This window comes from Rhynchophorus ferrugineus, unplaced genomic scaffold (genome assembly GCF_030347505.1).
Source record: "Rhynchophorus ferrugineus isolate W39M unplaced genomic scaffold, kcgeb_rfMv2 rfM11, whole genome shotgun sequence".
In the NCBI taxonomy this organism is placed as follows: Eukaryota; Metazoa; Arthropoda; class Insecta; order Coleoptera; family Curculionidae; genus Rhynchophorus; species Rhynchophorus ferrugineus.
Genome location: NW_027472590.1, coordinates 7216975 through 7244257, shown reverse-complemented (window position 1 = coordinate 7244257; position 27283 = coordinate 7216975). Strand labels below are relative to the sequence as shown.

At 33.5% G+C, this 27283-nt stretch overlaps 1 protein-coding gene across 2 annotated transcripts in view; it reads right to left on the bottom strand.

Annotated features, from left to right (window-relative positions):
- dac (dachshund family transcription factor) overlaps positions 1–27283 on the bottom strand; it is a 436877-nt gene that overhangs the window by 244422 nt on the left and 165172 nt on the right. For both annotated transcript variants that reach the window (XM_076417492.1, XM_076417493.1), the window contains exon 4: positions 25885–25944. In XM_076417492.1, the coding sequence (XP_076273607.1) occupies positions 25885–25944 (60 nt within the window). The remainder of the gene's footprint in view (positions 1–25884; positions 25945–27283) is intronic.

The following is a 27283-nucleotide window of genomic DNA, read 5'->3' as shown; positions in this document are numbered from 1 at the left end:
CTCCAGCTATCCCTTAATAAAGGTGATGGCCGTGGTTATTATTAAAATGAGATAATTAATCATTCCGGCGACAGTTCGAGCTCGACGCTGTCACCGTCTCGTCCAATGTCAGCGGGCCGTTTCTAACAAGGTGCACCCTCCTCCCCCGCTGGTCCCCCGCCGCCCCCGCCTTCGCCCGCCCGGCTAGAAATTGACGATGATCTGTTTGTTTGGTGTGATCGGATGTTATTTTCGTGGCGTATTCGTTATCGCATTGACAGCGATCCGATATTGAGGTGTTGAGATAGAATGGTCTTCGACGGATCTCGCTTGTTGTCTTTGGCGCTATTTTTTGCTCTATCCCGACTGACGTTCGATTTTAGTAATTAGGTTGCGTTAGTCAACACGAGGATGTATCCTGTACGACATAATTAGCGTGCTATTCGTTTAAAGTCAACAGATGTATCAGCGATGTGTTGTTCTTTGTCTTGTTTCTTTCTTTAAGCGGCTATTCTAGACTAGAATTTAAAAAAGGCTCGATCCTGTAGGAATATTATCTTCAGAGGATTTTCCAAAATTAAAACTATTTTCAGTGATAAAGTAGTTTTTTGTGACGCGGCGTCTAAAAACCAAACTTTAAGAGTGTTTTTCTCATGAAACAACAATTGGCATGATACCTCATATGTTCTCCTGAACTAATTTATAATAAATTTGGTGTGAGCCTTCCCTATACATTCTTCTATCATATAAAATAAGACTGTAACAAAATTTGGATTGTTACCATTTCGAAAAAGTTAAACAGGCGTTAATTTGGCGAAAAAATATTTCGTATTACATTTTTTATTTTGATATCTTGAGATCAACGTATAGAACTTTTGATCCAAGATGAGATAATATTTTTTATATGTCAAGATTTCTAGAATCTAACATCAAATACTTGTAATTTTTCAACTAAAACGTTAACATATATTACCACTTTTTTATAGAATATTTAAAGGCTTCAAGGTTCAGACTGATAGTTCCAAAATTCAGTTAGTCTTTAGATATTTTACAATCAAAACAAGTTCTAACTCAAAATTACCTTATTGTATATCATTGTAAATATATGTTTGAAATACGGCTAAATAACTATGACAAAGTGAGATCAGTATCTATTTTCCTGTCAATAGTTTAGTTCATGTATTATTTAAAATATACAAATAACTAAAGAAGCTTTAGAAGCTTAATATCAAGAATTTTTTTCTAAAATTTACATTCTTCGCCAAGTTATCATCTATATACACAAGACACAAAAAAATCTTAATAACTGAATTTTATTAGATGAAGACCCGTATTTGACCAAACTGGTAACAAAACGTCCTTCGACCAAAATTCTGGGAAAACCTCCATATAGGACATAGAGTTCACAAGACACCATATTCATATAATTTCAATCTAACAAAATTGGTACCAGAAAAAGAAACAGAAGAATATTAAAATTGCTAAGAAATTTGTATTTAAGGGGCTATATCAAGAAAAAATTGTCTAAATTTATTGGTGGATCACTTTACTATTAATTCAGATTCTTTGCCAAGTTATCATCTATATACACAAGATACAAAAAAATCTTAATAACTGGATTTTATTGGATAAAGACCCGTATTTGACCAAACTGGTAACAAAACGTCCTTCGACCAAAATTCTGGGAAAACCTCCATATACAATATACAGGTCACAAGACACCATATTCATATAATTTCAATCTAACAAAATTGGTACCAGAAAAAGAAACAGAAGAATATTAAAATTGGTAAGAAATTTGTATTTAAGGGGCTTTATCAAGAAAAAATTATTTAAATTTATTGGTAGATCACTTTAGTATTAATTCAGATTCTTTGCCAAGTTATCATCTATATACACAAGATACAAAAAAATCTTAATAACTGGATTTTATTGGATAAAGACCCGTATTTGACCAAACTGGTAACAAAACGTCCTTCGACCAAAATTCTGGGAAAACCTCCATATACAACATACAGGTCACAAGACTGCATATTCACATAATTTCAATCTAACAAAATTACCAGAAAAAGAAACAGAAGAATATTAAAATTGCTAAGGAATTTGTATTTAAGGGGCTATATCAAGAAATATATGAAATATTTCATTTTTTCTTATATTATCAAAGCTTATCTCTTTAAAAATATGCCGTGAAGAAGATTCTCAAGAGAAATATAAGTTATTTTCAACACTTTACGCGTTTTTCTTAAAACTACTTTTTCGATTCAAAAAAATCAACTTGTTTCAAATTTCTTGAGCGTATAATAACCAATATACAAACATTGGAATTTTCCTATTAATTCAAATATAACCCTGAAAAATATTCTGGACCAAAAATGTTCTCAAACCCCTTTAAAAGAGTTTCGATGGACTTTTTCGACGAGTTTCCGGGCCCCGACGCAAGAAAAAAATGTTATTAGCGGAAAATACACGATTTTTGCATTAAAGACTGCGCCGGAGGGGGTAGGGGGTCGACTTTAGAGGCGAGGCCCCGAGAAAAAAAAGAAACTGCAATAATCCAAGACGAGGTAATTATCCTCATCTTTCCCCCAATGCCCGATGACTTAATCCGGACGATGGGTAGAGAGGTGAGGGGGAAATCTGGGCCGTTTCTTTCGCTAATTACCTCCAGAGCGACTCGCATCCGGATGTTTCCCGAAGGAGTGCTCGCTCCTACCTGGGAGCTCGACGGCGCCACGAAGGAACTGCGGATCGGGCCATTATTTGTTAACAAGGAGAGGCGTTTTGCGAAATACAATTATAATATTAGATTAGCAGAGAGGATAAGATTCTCCCGTCTCTTCTTCGCGGAGTAATGGCCTCCCCTTTAAACAAATTAATTACAGAGGTGAGACGGGACCTCGGTAAGGAATTACTAGCGGGATGGCGTTCAAATACTTGAAACTCAGACCATAGGCTATATTAACTGGAATATATATATATATATATATATATATATATATATATATATATATATACGACGTCATCAAAACGTCGCAATATTGCCACTTCAAATCCGAATTTTAGTTCAGTTAGTCTTTTGACATACAACAAAATTCTAATCTAAATAAAATAATTGAACATAAGTGTTATCAAATATAATTTATTTTAACATTATAGTACTTCTAAAAACTACAGATAATTATACAGCGACAATAGTTTATAGGTTAGAGTTATAACCTCTTATCACTATTGCTTTCAAGAATTTTTCATACGTCTGACAACAGCACGACTTTGAAATTGTTATTCGTTTACGCGTTCGAACTAATCAGACATCATTTTGTCTCATTTTAACTAGGATAAAATGACAAGGAAAATATTGTTTATATATGTTTATACAGTTATATATGTTGAGAAATATCGTTTTACATTCAAAAATATTATTATTTTACACGTATATTATATATTAAATTGAACCTTCTCCGATTAGGGACTTCCTAAAATTATTCAGAATTTAAAAACCAACATTAACTCAATTGTATCACTAATAGAATCTTAACACCGGCAGAATCACTATTTTTTGTGTTTAAGAGTAACGATTTTTGACAAATTAAAAACAAATCCTTTAAAACTAATTTATAGGCCTAACAGCAAAAATCCAAATTTTATTATAATTATCTCAATGTGTATAACTTTCTATATATTAATCGGCTTAGTGAATACAGCGCCCTCCCTTTTTAACTAAGTTGAGGACATCTGAAAGCCTGAGGAAGAAGATTTAGACCCAAAATACCTTACAAATAACCACACAACCATACAACTAACACAAACCAATACAACCAAATATAAGAAGCAATAGCCGTCAGATCGGTGACACAAAATATATTATATAAATATTTTAGGTTGTCCTTTCATAGGAGCTGGCTGACGTGAGAGATTATTGGTCGTTCCTGTTGCACGCAAATCAACCACGGTTGCGCAATTTTTAAATTCAACATCTGGCAGCTCTCGTATCCCAAACTGTCGGTAAGACAATTTTAGATCGGAAAACGAATCACTAAATGTTATGTTTGAAACGATATTGAAACGTTATAAACGATAACAGAAAGTCAGTGGGAAAACATTATATTAAACAAAGCTCAGCAGTTCGAAGAGCTGGTGTCTCTTTTGGTTATTCTCGTATTCTTGAAACTAATGAAGAGTTATACCAAATATAGATAAAATACAGTTAAGAATACTATGATCATGTAAATTACAATTTGCGTTTTTGTAGGGAGAAGAAATGAATCCCAACAAATAAATATACGTCCGCTTTATCGGACTGATAGTTATTGATATGGTTCTGGAGACTTATCATAATACTAGAGCTAATTCCAGAGTTTATTAAGATTTCTGTACATTTTAGTAGTAGTATTATTTCATAACCATATATTCCAGGCAATAAATATGTTTATTTGAACATCAAGAGTTAAAATGAATATTGCAAAGAATATTAACAATTATAAAATATCTTCATGGATCAACGAAATCCATAGAAGGCAAATTAAAGATTACATACCTGCAAGCAGGATATTCCTAATTTACATAAAATGGCGACTAAAGATGGCATCCATAAATTGCGTCAAAGATGGACAAGATGTATAGAATCAAGTGGGCAATACTTTGAATAAATACCTTTTCTCATTTTCTCGAAAATCATTCATAAAGACTAAATGTACATAAAGAAATTATTCTTTAATCGGCCTGGTGTATTTATTTTCTTCCAATATATATTTTAGATCAGAAATATGTATAAAAGCTATAATATTGTATGAATACATAAATGAAGAAATGAAAATATACAGCAGTTAAAATTGAACATAATACATTATATATAATTTGCATAATTTTCTTGTGTATATATAAAATAAAGAGAAGAAATCATGAGTTATTAACAGTAACTTGATAGAATTTTAAAGTATTAATACTTATTGATTATTGATTAATTCAATAAATCGGCGAAGATATCCAAGATTTCGCCTTAAAACACGAGAGAAGATTACTAAATCATACTAACGTGAAAACAAAATAAGTACTGGATACGTAGGATGTAAGGAGATTGAAGCAAACCAAACCCTACGAACTTATATAAAGTGTATACCGTTAGTGTAAACTATGGCTATAAGTTATTATAATTTTATAATTGAGGAATACATATTGGTGCATTTAACAGGACAATTGAAAAGTCCCCGTGTGCATGACATATATAAATCCATATGTTTTTAGTTAACCCTAACCCTCAAAAGATGCGTGTATAAATTTGACAGCTGTCGGACCATTATTTTGTGAATTATAGCATTTTGAGTGAAGCAACTTTTCTTATTGTGAAAAAAAATTAATAAAAAGGAATTTCGCGTGTTAATATTGCTCTTTGAAGGAAAACAATACAGTTGAAACAAAAACTTGGCTTGATGCCAAGTTTTCGGACACTGCCCCAGAAAAATCAACCATCAAGGATTGGTATGCTAACTTTAGATGTGGTGAAATGAGCACCGAAAATGGTGAACGCCGTGGACGACCAAAAGACGTTATTATCGACGAAAACATTTAAAAAATACCGTAACTTGAAATTGAATGAAATAGCAGACACTCTAAAGATATCAACCGAATGTGTACATCGTATAATTCACGAATATTTGGGTATGAGAAAGCTCACTGCAACGTGGGTGCCGCGCGAGCTCATTTTTGACCAAAAACCACGAGGAGTTGATGATTCGGAGCAGTGTTTGTAGATGATCAAGCAAAATAAACCCGAGTTTTTGCGTCGATATGTGACAACGGATGAAACATTGCTCCATCATTCCACTCCGAAGTCCAATCGACAGTCATCCGAGTGAACTGCACACGATGAACCAACTCCAAAGCGTGGGAAAACGCAGCAGTCGACTGGCAAGGTTATAGTGTCTGTATTTTGTAATCCAAGTACAAATTAAATGTAGTAATAAATTAAATGATAATTAAGATTTCACTAAGCATATCTAATAAAGATGTTATCAAAAGAAAACTTAATAAATCGTGGCCGAAATTCGACCACTGAACGATCACTAGTTTGCAAAAACCTTGCACATAAATATTATGTACGTTCGTCGCATCGACAATCAGCACGTCGTAACAGTCGCGGAATTAAATCGAGTCGACAAGACAAACAAATGCATCGCGACTAACCGCGGAATCGAGGGAAAAACCGACGTCGAGACCGGACCCGATATCGATCCTCAGCTTCGAGCGAGAGAGGCGATCGGGTTTCGAACGCGGGCTAACGAAGCGTGCCAAAGCCGTTCCGACCTCTGAAAAGAGATTCGTCTAATTTGCCTGAAAACCGAATCGTACGACGGCGAGTAACCCGAACCGGGTCGCTGTATTAGCTGATTAGTCCCCGTTCCGGCAGTCCTTCGACAAACCGAGCACAACCCGATACCGCCGTTCGATTCTTTTTTGTTTCTCCCGTTCTCATTCGATTTCATTTTAAATTTGGCGAGTAACGATGGGACTGGGATGGATCGGCTGTCTGGAAAATCGGATCGGCGATGGACTCGCTCTGGCCCTAATAAGATTTTTTCTTTTCCATCTAATTCTGTATATATATATATATATATATATATATATATATATATATATATATATATATATATATATGTATATACATATATATATATATATATATATATATATACAGCCCGCGACTCAAATAATACATTACATATAATGTATTATGTTTACTTTCAACTGCTGTATATTTTCATTTCTTCATTTATGTATTAATTCAATATTATATCTTTTATCCATATTTCTGACGTAAAATATATATTAGAAGACAACAAATACACCAGGCCGATTAAAAAGAATAATTTCTTTATGTACATTTAGTCTTCATGAATAGTTTTCAAGAAAATGAAAAAATGTATTTATTCAAAGTATTGGCCACTTGACTCTATACATCTTGCCCATCTTTGACGCAATTTATGGATGCCATCTTCAGTCGCCATTTTATGTAAATTAGGAATATCCTGCTTGAAGGTATGTAATCTTTAATTTGCCTTCTATGGCTTTCGTTGATCCATGAAGATATTTTATAATTGTTAATATTTCTTGCAATATTCATTTTAACTCTTGATGTTCAAATATACATATTTATTGCCTGTGATATATGGTTATGAAATGAATTAATGTAGAGGTTACTACCACTAAAATGCACAGAAATCTTAATAAGCTCTGGAATTAGCTCTAGTTTATGATATGTCTCCAGAACCATATCAATAACTATCAGTCCGATAAAGCGGACGTATATATATATAAGATTACTGCTTTTAATATGTATATATATATATATATATATATATATATATATATATATATATATATATATATGTATAGCTCTAACGTCTTGACAACGTTGTCAAAGCAATAGACCCATTTTTTGGTACATTCATAAGTAGAGAAGCATTGAAAATTAAAATTTTGTTATGATTTTACTTTAATACGATAGAATAATGTATAGAGAAGGCTCACACCTAATTTCAAATAACTAGGTTCAGTAAAACTTAACATATCAAGTCAACCAGTTTCGTGAAAAACATGTTTTTATCTCCAAAAATAATCTAAATATAGAGAAATCATCTTAAGGTTATATTCTGAACGAGTTGAACTTCGAGAACATAAAAAAAATTCAGATTTCTAAATTAGAGTACCCCCTTAAGTAAAGGTTCATTAATGTTTCAGCTTTATTTCATCAATTATCTAAATTTAATTTATAGAAAATAGCAGCGAAATATTACAAACTGTTATTGATGGACACGATTCGTCTTCATTTTTCATAATATCGCTTAAAATTAATTCGCATTTATTGAAAGAGTGCAGTAGCTAATATACGACAGAAGATTTAACTGCATGCCCTAAAGAAGTCGAAATAATGAACCAAAAGTATAATGTTTTAGTTTAATTATCATTCGTAAATGAAACACTGAAGATGCAACAGTAAAAAATATGAGATATTTAAATGCTGTAATGAGAAAACTTTATTGTCCGAGAAAGGTTTAAAATATAATTGTATCGATATTGAAACCTGAATAGAAGGAGAGAGAATATCTATTATTAAAATCCCTCAAGTCAATGTTCATCATTTCAGTCTCCAACTATTCTGCTCAGACTAATACTTCATTAGATGAATAGGATAAGACTGCGTTGAGCAAGCATCTCCTTCTAATCTCATAGATAGTTTCATAGGTGGTACAAAGAATTATCGTGGTACCATCACAATAATTGTATGAGATTGCACTGTTAGTTTCAGTGGCCTTATACCATCCAAATTGTGCAACAGGAATTGCCACAAAAGACGCTGATTTATATATCCAATAAACTGTAAGTATTTATATGTATATTGTATATAAGTAATTATAATTACTATTTTGAAATTCTGGTAATTTATACAGCTATAAAGCTTGTTTCTTCCTTCTTATAGAGGACGACAATGACCAGAAGACTCTAGAGAAAGAAATTAAATTGTGTCAACTATTTGATATAATGTTGAAAGTGAATGAACACTTTCTAGATGTATTATTGGGGAAATTAGAACCTACTGAACATCACATAACTTGGGTTTTTTCTACCTAATCCCTCCAAAATTGTCACTGAATTGTAGCATTAAAAGGTCTACGTCTATGTTTGTATATACCTCCAAAGATGTGCCATTGTGGATTCATGGGTAACTTTGATTATCGCAGAATTTGAATGTGAATGTGAATTAGAGCTGTTCGACTACGTAGCCTCAAAAGGTAGCTGTTAAACTACTTTAATGAGAGCATTGTAGGCATATATTTATTGCTGATTTAAAAGAGGAACGTTTCTTTGAATGGTTTCTCTCTATGCCTCTCTATGAATCCAATTGGGTTTTGTATCATAGCTCTTGATTAAATAAGTTGTGCATTGTACATTGTATTTCGAAATATTTTTTAAATGATTCCAGTTAGAATTGAACATAGCTCAGACAGGACAACGTCTGTGAGGTCAGAAAGCATTTTTAATCAATAACCTCAAATACGATCAATTATCTTCACGTGTTAACAGTTACAAAGCTGTGCCACGGTTTATAAACGTCTCTAATATGTTCATTATTATTTATTACACTGTTACTAGTCGTTTCCGAATAACCACAATTATGATAACTTAAATCTAGGTATATAACTAGGAGGACCCATCGGTCCTATCTCAATCTGTGGTAAAAAAATGTTTATACATGTTAGTACTGTATTTTTTATTATATGCACTTAGTGAGGTGAGTGATACAACAGTGCACAAGGTCAGATGCTTTGATTCTTTTGGGTCTGTGTCCTGTTCTGGTGGTGTCTTTACTCATGACCCCTTGCAATTTGTTTATATTACTATTTGCAGAACATCCCCATAATTGAACTCCGTATATCCATATAGGTTTCAGTATTTGCTTATATAATAAAAATTTATTATGTACTGATAATTATGATTTTCTTCCAATTAGCCAGTACATTTTCCTATGTTTCAATTCCAGTTCTTTTCTTTTCTTCTTTATATGTTCCTTCCAGCAAAGTTTTGCGTGAAGAATCATTCCGAGATCTTTAGCGTTGTTGTTATATGGAACGATAGTATTATTTAATGTTATAGGTGCTTGTACGGCCTGATTGTAGGTGAACTGCACATGTACAGATTTACTTTCATTAATTTTTATTTTCCAAGCTTGTATCGAATTATTTATATTGTCACTTGTCTGTTGTAATTTTCGTGAGACCTCCTCATCATTGTCTACGACAGCCATCGTAATACTCTCCATTTGTGGTATGTCACAAGTGTAGAGTAGATAAAGCATTGGCCTTAGTACCTGTTTAATTTCTTTTATTGTAGACTAAGCTTCTTCTTGTTTAACTCTAAACATTCTGGTTGTAATGTACGATTTCAATAGTTCGGTGTATTGCTTTAGTAACATTTTCTGTAGTTTATGAACAAGGTCTTCACGCCAAACCTTATCGAAGGCTTGTGCTACATCTAAGAATATAGCTGAGTATACTTTTTACTTTCGTAGACTTCTTTAATAACATCTGGGTGGAACTGGTCAATTGTTGCTTGAATACTTGTTAATAAACCCAAACTGGTGTGTTGGTATTAGGTTTAACTGCTTTAATTTCTTTTATTGTAGAGTAAGCTTCTTCTTCTTTAACTCTAAACATTCTGGTTATAATGTACGACTTCAATAGTTCGGTGTATTGCTTTGGTAACATTTTCTGTAGTTTATGAACAAGGTCTTCACGCCAAACTTTATCGAAGGCTTGTGCTACATCTAAGAATATAACTGAGCATACTTTTTACTTTCGTAGGCTTCTTCGATAACATCTGGGTGGAACTGGTCAATTGTTGCTTGAATACTTGTTAATAAACCCAAACTGGTGTGTTGGTATTAGGTTTAACTGCTTTAATTTCTTTTATTGTAGACTAAGCTTCTTCTTGTTTAACTCTAAACATTCTGGTTGTAATGTACGATTTCAATAGATCGGTGTATTGCTTTGGTAACATTTTCTGTAGTTTATGAACAAGGTCTTCACGCCAAACCTTATCGAAGCCTTGTGCTACATCTAAGAATATAGCTGAGCATACTTTTTACTTTCGTAGGCTTCTTCAATAACATCTGGGTGGAACGGGTCAATTACGGGAGGGTATTAGGTTTCTTCTCTCTATGATACGTATCTAATACAACACACAATCCCTGGGGTTTAATTAACAGTCCTAATTCGCCTTAAAATAGCTTCCCCACAAATATAGTCGCCATTACCATTTTCCCTGCAACTGTATAAGGATATCCACTGACAACCGAACGATATGAACTAGATTCCTCCATTACAATAATAAATTCGGGGTAACTATCAAGCGGAGCGAGTAAACACGGTTCAGGTTACGAAGTTTCGTCGTCATATTTACCATTTCACTAGCGTTCGCACGATATGCGCCGGCCCAACACCCGAACAATTCGAGAATGCAATATTAAGATTGATGAAGCCGAGCCCTTATCGCTGCAGAAGCCTCGCCAGCCACGACCCCGCGGGTCCTATTCAAACAGAACGCCATTTGGAGCGTGACGACGCGGCGAACGACCGCCGCGAGGGGGACGCGAGGGGGAGGCTGCTGCTGCGTGCGAGCCATCCGGATCTGGATGAAATTAGCGGCAAATCTTATTCCTGCCGAGAGTCCGACATCATTAATTTCGAATGGAAATCTGCCGACGTCATCGGGACCGAAAGTGGCTGCGATGGGAAGGAGGGGGCGAGTGGCTTCAAGAAGGTAAACGACGAGATTTAGCGTCGCTTTAATCGGGTATTGTTGGTTTTATCTTCGTGAGTTTAGATTTTTATGCTTTAATGATTTTAATTGTTTATATGACTCCTTTTACCAACTATGGTTTTATCTGGACTAGGCCTAAAGTTTAACGTGGGCTCCGAACCACGGTTCTCAGCATTAAGCCTACCGAGTGGCGAGTGACCAACTTTAAAAATCATATCAGAAGACATCCGGTCTTACCCAGCCCGGTTACTGGCGTGACTGGGATCATTTTTCTTGTCGGATTTTACACTCTTGTCTAGAACATTCACAAATATTAAACAATTACAAACATAAATTTACGACCATGCCGCAGCAGGATTCGAACCCGCGACTATCACAACAGTAGGAGCACCGTCCCATCGCCTTTACCACTGCGCCACCAAGCCGGCTTCCTGTTGGAATTGTTAGCTGCAGAATTTAACAATAATAATAAAAAATAACATTAATTCGTCACAAAAATCATCAGTCTACAGTAAAACAAGGTGATCTAAATCTGCTTCAAATACTATTTCGATATATACAATAATTCTGTAAATTGTCTTCGTGGGTTGGAATTTTATATACTTTAATTATTTTTACTGTTTATATGGCGCATCCTGCTGGAATTGGTATCAGTGACTTCTAAAAAAATCTGATGGGTTAAAAACAGCTGCGATATTTTGAAAAATAATTCGATTTTCCACCTCAACAACGTCTGAATAAAATCCTTCAAAAAGCTCTGTAATTTTACATCAAAAATATCAGTCAACAGTAAAAGAACGTGTTAAAACATTATAAAGTTAAAGATTAGCTGAACTGAATTTATTTGTGGTAAATCAAACGTTAAACATGAACATCTTATTCTTCCACACTTACATATACAATTTGGTTTAATGAAGAATGTTGTCAAGGCCGCGCATAAACATCTTGAAAATGAAGTAATGCCAAATGAAAAGAAGGTATTTTTTGGCCCACAAATAGGAAAACTTAAAAAAAAACCAATGAATTCGCTGAAAATCTTAACGTGAAAGGGTTAGCGATTTGGTTATCTCTAAGGAAATTAATTCATGGATTTTTAAGTAACCTTAAATGTCACGGAATGGTCAGTAACAAACATGTTGAAATCATTTAATCATTACAATTTTTTTTATAAAATTACTAATATAAATAAATAAATATGATTTAAAATATTCACACTGTTTTTATTTACTAATAGTACTTTAATTTATCATAACTTTAAAGGGGTACGTACCACAAAAAATTAAAATTTTGTGTTCTGCAGGTACAATTTGACAAAAAAACAATTCCTGTCTCAAAATTAATACGGATAGGAATTCGTACATCTCCATCTGTTATCGCGAACAGCGACTAGTAAACTACTAGTTTTAGTCGCTAATTTTTGTTTTACTATCGACTAGTTCGACTGTTTTTCGACTATCGACTATTTCGACTATTTTCAGTCGATACTTCCAAACGTTAGTGAGAACCTATCTAAATATATACTAAATTTTTGAGTTATTAAAAAAAAAATACATTGTAGGTTAGTCGAGTAATAGTAATGTATTAATAAAAAAAGAAATTACTTTACAGAAAAAGGCATCAAATCGGTGTAATAACCGAAACAATGCGAGACAAGGAAACTTCACGGAACACGATTTCTCGAGTACATCCAGACGAATTGACAAAATATAATGCAAATGCGTCAAAGCCAATTTTAGCCCGTTTAAGACGGGAGAATGGGGACCCGTAACAGTCGAATGTCTTATTAGAGAGAGGGCTTAGACAGAAGGGGGGTCCTGGAGGAGACCCGACGCCGTACGCGTCCCGTAAACTCAATTTTGAGGGTGCTCGCTCGGTCGTCGAAACGGCAAGACGAGTCGGACTAATCGCCCACCTTCGAAATAAAAATTCGAAGCGTGAAATCGGATTTCTCTCGCCCGCGTCTCCGTTATTAACTTTTGCGAGATGTTATTTTGTTTTATTCAGATCGTTCCCGGGAGAGGGGGGGTGTATATGAGAGGGACGATGTCGTGGAGTCGGCGTTTCTCGTTCACAAAACCCTTCAGTGTATGTAAAGATTTTTCGAAACTTACGACCAGAAGTCTCACAATTTTATAAAATATATATCCTGCTATTTAGTAATCTGTTTTCTTGAAACAATAATCCTATATGTTGTCAGATTTTCACAGATAGATATTCTTTAGCTGAGTTGTTCACCCATTGATACTATCCGCATCTTCTGTCTTCGAATCTTGATGCTAGATCTGATATACCATTTGTGCTTGAGGCTAGAGTATCTTAGACTTCCCACTTCCTGCAGTTCAGCTCATAATTGATTAATGTGTCGGTCTAGTTATTGGTGTATGACTCAGTTTCTTCCTTCACTGTTCGCTGATTCAAATCTAATTCATTATCAATTAGTTATGTGGATTATTGAACATAGTACTAATCCTTGAGATTCCTTGATCGATTGGCGTCATCTAATTCTGAAATATCTGTATTGCAAAGTTTCAGAGTGTTTAAAGATTGCTTGAACCGACTTATCTGTATTGGCTTTATTAGTTGGAGCCTTTCGAATGCAGAGTAGTGTTGAGACCTTATGGAACATACCAGAAAACGTATTCGAACTTATGCAGCCTGATTGCTGGCGTGACATGGATGATTTTCCTTGTCATATTTTCTACTTTTGTCTTATGAACAATCAAAAATATAAATTAACCGTCATGCCCCAGCAATATTCGAACCCACGACTATCGCTCGATATTAGTGCTCGATATTCTTCATTTTGTTAAAGGTTTAATGGCCTTATTAATCTTTGAAATTATCTTTGAAATTGAATATTATATTGAATATTATCTTTGAAACATCTTAAAATGTCGAGTTGATTCATGATTATACGACTAATCACAATTTTTCAGGCTGAACCATTCAAATTGCTACCAACTTCATGGAAATATGTATTAAATCATTTTCCCTCCTGGCTGAATCAATGGTTTTTCTGTCCACAATTTACGATTTTCCAAATATAACTTATCAGATTTCAATAAAATAACTAACTAATAACTAAAATAATAATAAAATCACCCCATTCATTAAAACATAACAAACATTTTCTATTCTTAGTTGTAACTCGCATATTTATTGTTATATGTAGCTGTTTTTATAACTATAGTCTTGATGAAGTCCATCATAATCGTGAACACGTTTTAGATAGATTAGAAAATAACAAGTTAAACTCATATAGTCAAAAGGACAGTAACTGAATGAATCTTTCGGAATGAGAGACCAAATACTGATAATTATCAAGACAGAGTGATGGGAATGGAAAAAACTAAAAATCAATAAATCATTAATAAAGGAAAACTGTAGCAAATCGTATTGTACAGTGTACCAAGATTTGTGTGCAGAAATATGGGTCTGTTTGCGTATCTTATATATTATATATTATATGCTTTATATGCCCTGCAGATACTTGAAATGCATTAGTCAGAATACAGTATTTAAATTTAATTTTATCAAGAAAATTGTTAACAGGTAGTAACAGAAAAAACTAAGGAGATATAGGTAGTAAAGTGAAGGAAACAAGAACTAAATGTAAAAGGCAAATATGCTCTCTGATGAAAGTAAAATAACATTACTTGGAGGTACATTTGTTAGTTAGGAGGATTAGGCCTCCACGGGATACCACAACATAAAAACGCGCCTAGAATTCCACCTCATAGGTGGTGTGGAAACAGCCAAAATGAATTAAAAGTCAAAGTAGATGCGATGTTTTGATGATGTTCGTCGACTGTTTTATTGAATAGACCATATCATCAATTAATCAACTACAAATGTATGAAAACTATGTTCAGATACTTATATTTAATAAATATTATGATTTGACTAGTTTTATGTCTAATTTTTTAAACAGATTTGAAGGGGATCAGTGAATAAACGTCATTAAATAAAAAAAAAACATTAAAATACTGGTTGATAAATACAGTGAAAAATGCGATGGGAACTAATTATTTTTGTCAGACCGGAGATGAGGCCGGTAGATATTCCGTTGATTCGGCATCGGACTGTCAAAAAGAGCGAGATAACGAAACCGCAGCGGCACCGCCGCCTCTGGACGCGATCATTTGTCATCCGCCGCCCCTCGACGTGTCAGAGGAGGCTTCTTAACGTCGCGGCAACTCCTTAAAATCGACGACACGACATTTCCTGATGACTTGTAAAGCAGTCCGCCGAGGGAGCCGGCTAAATTTGTCTTTTTTTTCCCTCATTGTATTATTTAAATGCGGATTTAAGAAGCAATTTTTCGAGAGAAAGGGGGGCCCCACCGCGAACCGAGATGTCGTGCTTTGCATAACCTCGACGAGGATTTCGGACTTATTTTTTTCCGTTTAGTATTATTTAATCCCATTGTCCTCCAGGAATAAAATTACAGTAGTATGTACGTGTTCACTTCATGATTTTTTTTATATTCCATGAAATAAAGTTATAACTATAACAAACAAAAGTCCCAGTTAAAGAAGACTAAATACAAAAGATGTTTCAAAACCAAAACTCTAAAAGATCAGAAAAAAGTGTGAAATTTCGCGAAGAAAGAGTAAAGGAAATATAACAAGAAAGAACCTAATATTCACAGGTAAGTAATTTAATATTACTATAATTTGTAGCTCAATATTAAGAAGACTATAGTTTTTATAATTTAATCTGATGTAATAATATAATTATCGCTATGTTTTTTTAGATATACAGTCGATAGCGAAAGAGTAAAACAATAATTTAGAAGATTTTCCTTTAGTTATCCTCTTCATAAATGCACTGTTATTGCAAATAAATCCATTTTAAGAATTCCAATAACAGGAAGACGAATGCACTGATTATATACTGACTGCATTGTTATATCTATTATATATACAGCTGACCTACTGACCTCAAGAAACACTACTGAACATGTCCCTCAGTAAAATTGAATAATCGTGAACTTCCGCAAGCAGACAACGTTAAATATCTGGTAGTACCTTTTGATCGACGTTTGACATGGAAAAAACATATAGTGAACAAACGCAAACAGCTTGGGCTTAAACTATATCAAATGTATTGGCTGATAGGGCGTAAATCTAAATTATCATTAGATAACAAGGTTTTGCTGTATAAGTCAATACTTAGGCCCATTTGGACCTATGGTATTGAACTGTGGAGTACTACTAGCAAACCTAACATAGATATACTCCAGAGGTTCCAGAATAAAGTGTTGTGAGTCATCGTCGATGCCCTATATTACGTGTCCAACAAACTTATTAAGCGCGATATACCCTAAGAACCCATAATGAGGGTGATTCGAAGTATTAGTGTACTCTGGAAGAGTATTAGTGCATTCCAATGCACTCGCCAAACAGTTAAATGTGCGGGATGACAGTGAAGTGCGTAGGCTCAAACGCAAACTACCATACGAACTGATTAATAGACACAGAGTGAGATTTAATAATCTCTAGAATAAGCTAAAATAATTTTTAGGTTAAGGTAGGATAGACTTTAAAATAAGTTAGAATAATATCTAGAATAAGATTTAGATTATAAGTTTTACAGCAAAAAACTTAATGAAGCGATCTTTTACATGTCAGAATGGTGATATTATATAAGTGACACCGTATAATAATACTTATTTCACAAGGGAAGATTGTTGCCGTTCTAAGAGATTAATAGAAAAAGAATTCCAACTAATAAATGCCCGAATATATCGAGCAGTATTATAGAAAACTCACTAGCGTTATAAGATTAACAAAGTGAATTGACATTATTTTGAAACGACATTCAATTTTTTTCATATTTCCAAAGCCTCAGAGTCAAAGAAAATGTTTTCGCAAGAAATTTTCTTTATTTTTTTAATAGAATACTAAAAAAAGTTTTAGTGCCTTAATATGATAGAAAAACTTCAGGGAAAATGCGTTTAAACTAGGGTTTTGACATTTTGCGTCAGTAAAACAGCTTATCTCCTAAAATAATTTAAATTTTTAAAAATCATCCTAGAAGATGATATACTCAAAGCTGCTTCACCAGCTCACTCTTGTAAAAGTGTATTTAAAAAATAGATTGGCAATTCTTCTTCGAAAAGAAATACTTTCTCTGTTTCACGCGTGTTACCATTCCCATAAGAGTCTTAAAAGCGTCTTCAGGCCGGTCCTGGCGCTCACCTTCGAGTCCCATTCCCAGGCAATCAGAGAGAGAGACCGCGTTTTTCTCCATCTGTAATTTAAATCCTCTACGTCGCTTTTGTCGAAAAATTAAAAATCAATTAATAATAAGCGCACGCATCCCACATAATTAACGACATAAATCATCGTGACAGATATATTACGTTTCTTTATTTCGAGATTTCGTGGTAGATAATCGAGGATATCTTCTCTCCTCTATCACCGTTCGGCCGTTAGAGTCCTATCCGGGCCTGAGACGGCGGCACCGCGCGCATTATACTTATTAGGCTTAACAAGGCAACAGCATCGTGTCGACTGTCAAGACACGATGATGAAAGAGGCCCTGTGCCACGGCTCCGTCTCTGTTTTCGTCTCATTTGTTCCCTAATTAATCTACTAGAATCGTCGCCTCTCGTCTTTTTTTTTGTATCTGTTCCTTCTTCTCAACCTCGTTGTTATTTTTTTCTACACTCTCTGTCTGTTTACGTCTTGTTAGTCTTCGCGTGAACTAATCTGTTCCGATTGAGGGCTCGATAGATCCTTTCTCACGTATTATGATTCCAATTAATGTTAAATGATAATCGATTGCACTAAGAGGTATAAAAATAATTATCTTGAAAAAAAAATGGTGAAGTTACAGATAGAGCAAAAAATTCTACAACGTTGATTATTCAATTTAATATCTTTAATTAACAAATGTGAAACAATCCAAATAAAATATAAATATATCGCTATTTTAATGAAATTAAATAGTATGATAAATAGCCGCAGAAAAACAAAACAGTGTTGAATTATATGATTTTTGATTTAAATTATTAGCCCCTTGTATGTGTTCTGATTATTTTTCCTTTAAAAAGGTAATTAATTCGAGACATTTTTATGATATATTTTGATTAAAATATTTTCCACCATTTTCTACAACTCTGTCGAAAAAATGTTGTTAGTTTAACACTTCTTTAGCATTTCAAAACACTGTGCCAAACAAACCATGCCAAACAAACCATCAGAAGACGCTGTCATTCTCTCCTACACAGAGTTTGTATCTGTAAAAATTGTACAATATGTGACCTAGCGTTGACATACAAGAATATGACTTTACGTCTGCTATTCGCTATTTCTGGTCTTCATTGCAATAATATTTGGCCCAGTTTATTCAACCAACATCGATAGACATCTGCACTGATAGTTACATTCAGTTTTACAAACCTTACAGATCCCAACATATGCACAGAAAGAAATTATTTTCATGAATATTTCGCTTCGGCGTCGATGTGGATGGATCTCCTGGAGTAACCCATTACTTTTTTCCTTAACAGTATCTTACCAGTTTCACTTTTCATTGCCATTCACAATATATCAATGAAAATATGATGTTGAAAATGACATTTTCTTGACAGTTTCTTGTTGTTTTAAGATGATACTTTCAGTCAATTCATGCGCTAGAAATAGTTAATTTATCAACTGTTAGGGTGTCTAAAAGTTCATTCATAGTTTTAACTAGGTCCTGGAAAAATAATTCTTGCCATTGCTATTAAAATTAACTATACAAGTATACAATTATTTTCTAAGAATAGATAGATTATATATATATATATATATATATATATATATATATATATATATATATATATATAAATTTAAATGATTTTAGGAGATATAGCTGTTTTACAGACGCAAAATGTCAAAACCCTGGTTTAAACGCATTTTCCCTGAAGTTTTTCTATCATATTAAGGCACTAAAACTTTTTTTAGTATTCTATTAAAAAAAATAAAGAAAATTTCTTGCTAAAACATTTTCTTTGACTCTGAGGCTTTGGAAATATTAAAAAAATCGTTTTACTTAAATTTCTAGCCTAGAATGTCGCCTCAAAATAATGTCACTCACTTTGTTAACCTTATAACGCAAGTGAGTTTTCTATAATATTGCTCGATATATTCGGGCATTTATTAGTTGGAATTCTTTTTTTTTATTAATCTCTTAGAACGGCAACAATCTGCCCTTGTGAATAAGTATTATTATACGGTGTCAGTTATATAATATCACCATCCTGACATGTAAAAGATCGCTTCATTAAGTTTTCTGATGTAAAACTTATAATCTAAATCTTATTCTAGAGTTGTTGTTCTTATTCATTCAGAGTTTTAACTAAGTCCTGGAAAAATAATTCTTGCAATTGATATTAAAATTAACTATACAAGAATACAATTATTTCCTAAGAATAGATAGATTATATATATATATATATATATATATATATATATATATATATATATATATATATATATATATAAATTTAAATGATTTTAGGAGATATAGCTGTTTTACTGACGCAAAATGTCAAAACCCTGGTTTAAACGCATTTTCCCTGAAGTTTTTCTATCATATTAAGGCACCAAAACTTTTTTTTAATATTCTATTAAAAAAAATAAAGAAAATTTCTTGCTAAAACATTTTCTTTGACTCTGAGGCTTTGGAAATATTAAAAAAATCGTTTTACTTGAATTTCTAGCCTAGAATGTCGTTTCAAAATAATGTCATTCACTTTGTTAACCTTATAACGCAAGTGAGTTTTCTATAATATTGCTCGATATATTCGGGCATTTATTAGTTGGAATTCTTTTTTTTATTAATCTCTTAGAATGGCAACATCTGCCCTTGTGAATAAGTATTATTATACGGTGTCAGTTATATAATATCACCATCCTGGCATGTAAAAGATCGCTTCATTCAGTTTTCTGCTGTAAAACTTATAATCTAAATCTTATTCTAGAGTTGTTATTCTTATTCATTCAGAGTTTTAACTAAGTCCTGGAAAAATAATTCTTGCAATTGATAAAACTATACAAGAATACAATTATTTCCTAAGAAAAGATAGACTATATATATATATATATATATATATATATATATATATATATATATATATATATATATATATTCTGAAGACGAAATTACAAGAATTAAGGTGCAGACAATGAAAACGACCGCATCTATTCTCTTGTGCGAGCACAAAAGTCCGACTCCGAATCCATTTCCACTTAAAGAATCCAATTACTGTACCCTCCCGGTATCAAAATAGAGCAATAAACAACGGTGCGAGGTTAATAAGACTCAATTCGCGACAGCGTATACGGCGTGCGTTCCATCTCGGCAACAATGACGACAATGAGGAATCGCCCGCCTAGATTTATGTAATGCCCTTGTGAGGTTTTCTATTAAGGTCCGTAAATAACGTGTAGGGCATCCACGGTCGGGTTCGTCGCTTTTATGAAGCTCCGGCACGCAGGGCTGCCGAGGATGCTGCCTGCCACCGCGGACCGATTCCTTCCCCGTCCGTTCCAGACTATCCGCGTACCAAACTTTGACCTTTTTATTGTTCTTTCGTTGTAATACATCATCGGTTTTAATCCGTAAGTTTAATCGATGGAATCGGGTTTCTTGAGCTCTGATAATATCCTCACAGCAAAAAAATATAATAGTTGGATGATTTACTGGATACAGAATCATTATTGGAAAAGACACTTCTGCCTAAGGCTACAAGAAAAAGTGCAAATGACAACCAACAAGATCCACAAATGGGCTAGAGACTGGAAAATACACCTTTCTGATCCTAAATCTACCCATGCCAATATATATATATATATATATATATATATATATATATATATATATATATATTAGGTAACATGCGGGAAATCAGAAGATTCCAACGAACCAAACTATACACTCATCTTGCCTGTGTATTGACGCAAGTAGTGCATAACTGTAATAGATTAATTTGTAAATTAGGATTGTGCTAAGCGTATCTCATATAGTATACAATAAAAAATGCTGTGAAAATGCAGATATACACAGAAATAACAGCAATAATCATAAGGACAAAGGCTTGGTAAATAGGACGTATAAGCTCGGGCTTCCTATTTTAGTCGTTTTCATATAGATTTTTACATAACTTGTAAGATGCATCCAAGCGTTCTAACGTTGCAAAATCCCTTGGGCCCAATTTTTCTCTTATAACAACCGATTGTATTATGTGCTTCTTCATTGATACCTGCCATATGTGTATAATTCTACACACTAATATAAACACTACTGAACAACTTATTTTATTCAAGTCAGCATTTCCATGTGGTTCAAAAAACAAGCTGATTTGTTGAATTAATATGAGGAAACTGGAAGTGAAACTGATTTATAGTGAATCAAAACAAACATATAAATCATGTATTTAGAAATATTATCAAAATTGCAAGTGTCTTTACCAAAATTGCATGGATGCAGTTAACTATTGTATTAACTAACTTCGTACTTAAATGAAAGTGACTGTTTGGACTATCTAAGATATTTTGAGTAGAATTCTGCTACATTAGATTTTCAAAAAATATCATCAAGAATTATTGTCGACCTAAAAGCAGATATACTTTAGACGTTTCAAAAAATTAATTTTAATACCGAAAAATAGAAATACCGGGAAGACAAAGAAATGTTTCGAAATATTGAAAGCAACACAGATGATTCTAGAGCAAATAAATTGGGTGATGTATGACCAGCTACCTTGGAATAGTGATGCTTCAACATAGTTTGCCAAGTCGAAGAAACGTGGTTCAGAATTTCTCTACAATTTATGGAATCAATTAATGATAGTTAATTATAATTGTACTTGTTTGATTTGTGTGTAAACTTGTACTTGTTTTAATAAATGGACTTAGCCCCCTTTGATTTTCGCTTATTCCGATTAATTCCACATCATCTGTGCAAAATTCATACAAATAATTAAACTTTTAACATTATCTAATTATTTTTTCTCATATTTCCTTTGTGTATCTCAATATCATCAGAAATAATCATTCAATTGAAGCAATTTTCGACAAAAAAAAAAACAACGGCAATGTATATATCAGAAATTGAACGACAAAAGAAACGCGAAGCTGCGGCCGGAATGGTAAATTAATTTCGTAATAATTCAATACCTTTTTTTGCCGTTGACAAAAACGCAGCTCGGTGAAAGCCAAGCCGAGCTGGCAATTCTTGAAACAGACTCGGGATCGGATTAATTTTCTTTTTTTCATCCGAAAACTTTTACTCAATCATAAAAATATTGTGTTCCGATTATGATTCAATTTATGTGAAACTTTCGTTACGAATTTTTTTTAATTATAACCATTATTTAAATTGTATATGACTTTTTCATTTAATTTGGAGCTTTATTATGAAAAATCGGTACAATGTACTTCATTCAAAGTATTGTCCATCAAAAGCCATTTCGTTAGTTGAAGTGTTCTAATAATTCTATCTATATTAATAGATAGAAAATGGATAGTGCGAAAATACTTAAGAGATATTTTACAAATGAGATATTAAGATAATTTTTGGAAAAATATTGAAATATGTTCACTATTGAATTTCAAATAATAGTTAGAAAATGGATAGTAATTTCAAAATGACCGTCTTTTGAGCAAATATCATTCTCTAACATATTTTGGAGTTTTTTTTTTGGAGAATCCTCAAATGATATATACTACTAAAGAACTAGTCTTAAACATTTTTGATTTAAAAGGCTCCAACTATCGACTACCAACAAAATAATTTAACTAAAAAGATCCACTAACAATTGTGCTACAAAAAAATGGTTATAGAAGTTAGTTTTTCACCGAAAACAATTCAGTCTCTTTGAACATGTGAGGAAGAAACTATTTTGCAGTAAATGCTGTGCTGTAATGATAAAATTTGTATCTCGTGGTTACTGATTGAGGTTTTTTACAAATACGTATGGTGACCTAACTGTACAAGATAAGGAAACGCATTTAAGAAGCAAATATCTAGACAATAACGGGCACGAAAACAGTTAACAGTGGTCGATCCGATGGCAAAACCGAGCCGAAGAAGCGAGAACCGCGGCAAACACGACCCGCTGAATTTATTCACATAACTAGCTCCTACACATGTCCGTACCGAGGGCACAATTGTAAAACAAGTCGGACAACGTAGACCGCGTCCGGCGGTACCCCGTTTTTACCGGTGCCAGCGCGAGTCGGCAAACGATCACACGACTACGGCCGGGACGGCGCGATAGTAGGTCCGGTATCCCGCGGCCCGATCCCTCGTCGCCACCGATGTTACGTCGCAGGCCGTTGATTTATGCCGGGCTCGATTTTCTGAAGGGAGCCGACCAGCACGCGAATTGTCAATAACAATAATTAACTAATTGGCAGATTTGCATACGATCGTAAATTTTTGACCGCTAACCGTTCGCATAACCGTCGTCGCTCGCTTTTCCTTTTATTTTTTTTAATTATTATTAATGTCCGCGGCTCCCGTCCGTGCGTGTATGTGCGATTCTTTTTTGCGGTACCTCGGTTCGCCTCTCCGACTGTTACAACTTCTGGACTTTTAAATTTCTCCTCGGCATCGACACGGCATCATTAATAGCGTCCGTTAAAAAATATATTTAATTTCCTTGGAAAATAAAAAAACGCATTCCAAATATACGAAATCGTTGAATATGCAAGCTATACTTTATTTTCACAATAAACCAGAGACTATAAGATGAGTACAATAACGTCCAATAATTATTGATTTCATGATATGTCCTTATAACTGGTTAAGGAGTTTTTAAAAAATTCTGCAACCATATCGCAGCGTTACCTATCGGGTGATGTTGTGAATGGAAACCGTTCTCGATCCATAAAAACACAGACGAAAAATGTGATCAAAATCGTTTAGAAGGTGTTCTCTGGCATAAATGGAAAGCATGTATTCGTAAAAAGTAACATGATGTCGAAAATACAATAAATTCAGCAAAAATAAAGAGAATAAATAAACGAAAGCACGAAACAGAAAGAGCATTTTACGCTGAGAGGTCAGAAGAATAATCGATAAAATGAAACGACGAAATAAAACCCAAAATGGGGAAGATGAAGCTAGTAATACAGAGATAGGTACGAAAGATTCTATAATTAGAGAGAGGACAATAAAAGGAAGCTTGATAGTATAAGAGTTAGACAAATTGTAGATATACAGACCAAATATTTTTACGCTGAAAGAACAAGAACTTTTCTCGTTATGTAAAGGAATTTAATATAAATTGTAAAGAAATTCTAGAAAAAATAACCTTAGGGGAAATACTGTAATAGATAAAATCTTAGAGACGTTTTATATCGCAACTAAACAAGTAATTGTTATTCTATATGACAATATTTTTGATGTGACTTATTCAGAATCATGGTGTAATAAAATAATGGAAATTATAAAATAAATGAGGAGAGATATGGGAAAGTACAGGTTAAATATGTCAAAGAGAATAAAAACAAGAATAAGAGACAAGTATAAAACAATTATTTCAACCCTAAGATAAAGAACCATCATAACTAAAGAACAATAAAGATGCAACAGGAATTAAAATTTAAATTGGTCTTGGAAAACCAAACAACAGAAAAAATAAAAACATGACCGTGAAAGACAGGAAAGGAAAGAGTCACAGAATCTACTATCACAAGAAAAGGAAACATAAATATAACTATAATAAAATATCAAGAGAACACCAATTTGATATAAAAGATTTTAATAAAAAACAATTCAAAAACATTAATTATACGAATGATTCATATCATAAGCAATAAAAATATTCTTACAATTATTTTTAATGCTATAAGTATCACCAATAAATTAATCTCCTCGAAAATACAACAATACAGATATTTGTTGATGACAACCAAAGCTTTATTAGATTGTAGAGCTCATCCAGAGATCTTAAATTAAATCATTTTTAATTTCTACACTCCATATAAACAAACTCGTTGGATTTGAAGTACTGGTAAAAACATCGGTGTTAACGAAAGAAATTCATCAAAAATTGTGCTAATTGATTATTAGTCATCACCATAAAGGTGTTAGAAGCCGGAGCACGAGAGACGCAGTATTTAATATTCAATTTTAATTAAGTCCCGAAAACGAAAGAACCCGTTCTCGTCTCTCCAGCGTCACCTGACCTACAGGACAGGTCTTAATCAAACGGCAACTACATTAATTACGTCACGGGGGGACCCGATGACGATTAATATTCGTCTTCCAACATCTGGATGGAGCGAAAATCGCCCCGGCCGAGTACAGTAAATTAATGATGTCCCGTGACATCCTCGATGGGCCGACGACACCCTCGCCGGAGGAAAAACGCGAAACCGAACGGGCGTTTAATCCGCCGCCAGGTTTAACCTCGTGGAATTGATGCCTGGATCGAGTAGGAATCGGTCCGGGTGCAACTGACAAATCTGGCGCATTGATCAGGGACCCCGGGAGACGCCCGATTGATTAACATAGTTCCATATCATTAACTAACGACGGGAACGCGTTTCCGGTAAACGAAGAGGGAAAATAGCGAATAGGACTTACCTTTCTAAGTGTTTGACAATGTCTTCGTATGCTGCCCGACAATTCTCCCAAATTCCGGATCTGGAAAACAAAAAAATGAATGAAATACTTGATTTTTCTTTATTTTTGGTAGATTTTTCCCTATGCCAGAAATGTTCTGGCATCCCGTCGTACATTACCTATTACGTCACGAAAACTTCGCCATATTTGCGAAAAATTATACTAAAGCTAGAACTATTTCCAGTTTTAGTTCCCCTAGTGTTTTTCATAGCACGTATTTTTAACTACAAAAAATCAATCACAAACATTATCTTTTAGGTAGGTTTTACAAACCAAATACTGAAGAGTCAACCCATAGCTGTTATAACTAAGATATTCGGGAAGGACATCATTAAAAACAAAAATCAGGACCAAATGCCACTTCTGACAACACTATTATAATTTATACTAACAAATATGTTACGAGTATTCCCTATAAAAAATGAAGCATTTTACTTTAGAATAACTTCAAATAATATTGAAGAATACTTCCAGATATTGTGAAGTACATTTTCAACCCCTAAATTAGATAAAATTAGACAGACTGAACAAAACTTAAATCCCACCCTTCCCAATGTTTCTGCTCCCAGACTTTCTTGCTTACTTTACCAACTTTTCTGTATGGATACTGTTAGTTACATACTCGTAGACGTGTGCAAGTTGGAAGTCTTTAAGGTAAGATAATATTCAAAGTCCCGCTGCATTAACTTAAACTTATTGATTGAGGAATAAATACTTTCTCCAAATGATGGCTATAGTTTGATGATGATGATGATATCAACGAAGAACTCTTCGGTCTGACATCAACTGAAGCTAAACAAGTTGAATACATAGTTGAATACATAGAGTGAATACTCTTATAATGGCTGGTAATTTCATCATTCCCAAAGAATGATGTTTAGATTAAAATATGAAGAGATATAAAATATCGTTAATGTTTTGATGGGTTCAGCATGTCACCTCTTGCAACCTGCAAACATTCAAAACTTTGTAAGGAGATCGAAATTTTAGAAAACATACTTAACCTGTCAATTTTCATATTCTGAAGTTGACGAAACACATATACATTACACATGTTACACACGTATTAAGCTAAATTGTGTGTATATAGTAGAATATAAAATACGTGTAGTTGATAGGTTAAATAAGGTTTTTGTTTATTTTTATTTAGTTATTACAACGATTTATATATACATATTTTATTTAAAATATTTTTTTTTTGTTAAAAATCTAAGTTTAATTATTTTAGATATATGTATTAAGCGAAATTATCTGTATATAGTAGAATATAAAATACGTGTAGTTGATAGGTTAAATAAGGTTTTTGTTTATTTTTATTTAGTTATTACAACGATTTATATATACATAATTTATTTAAAAC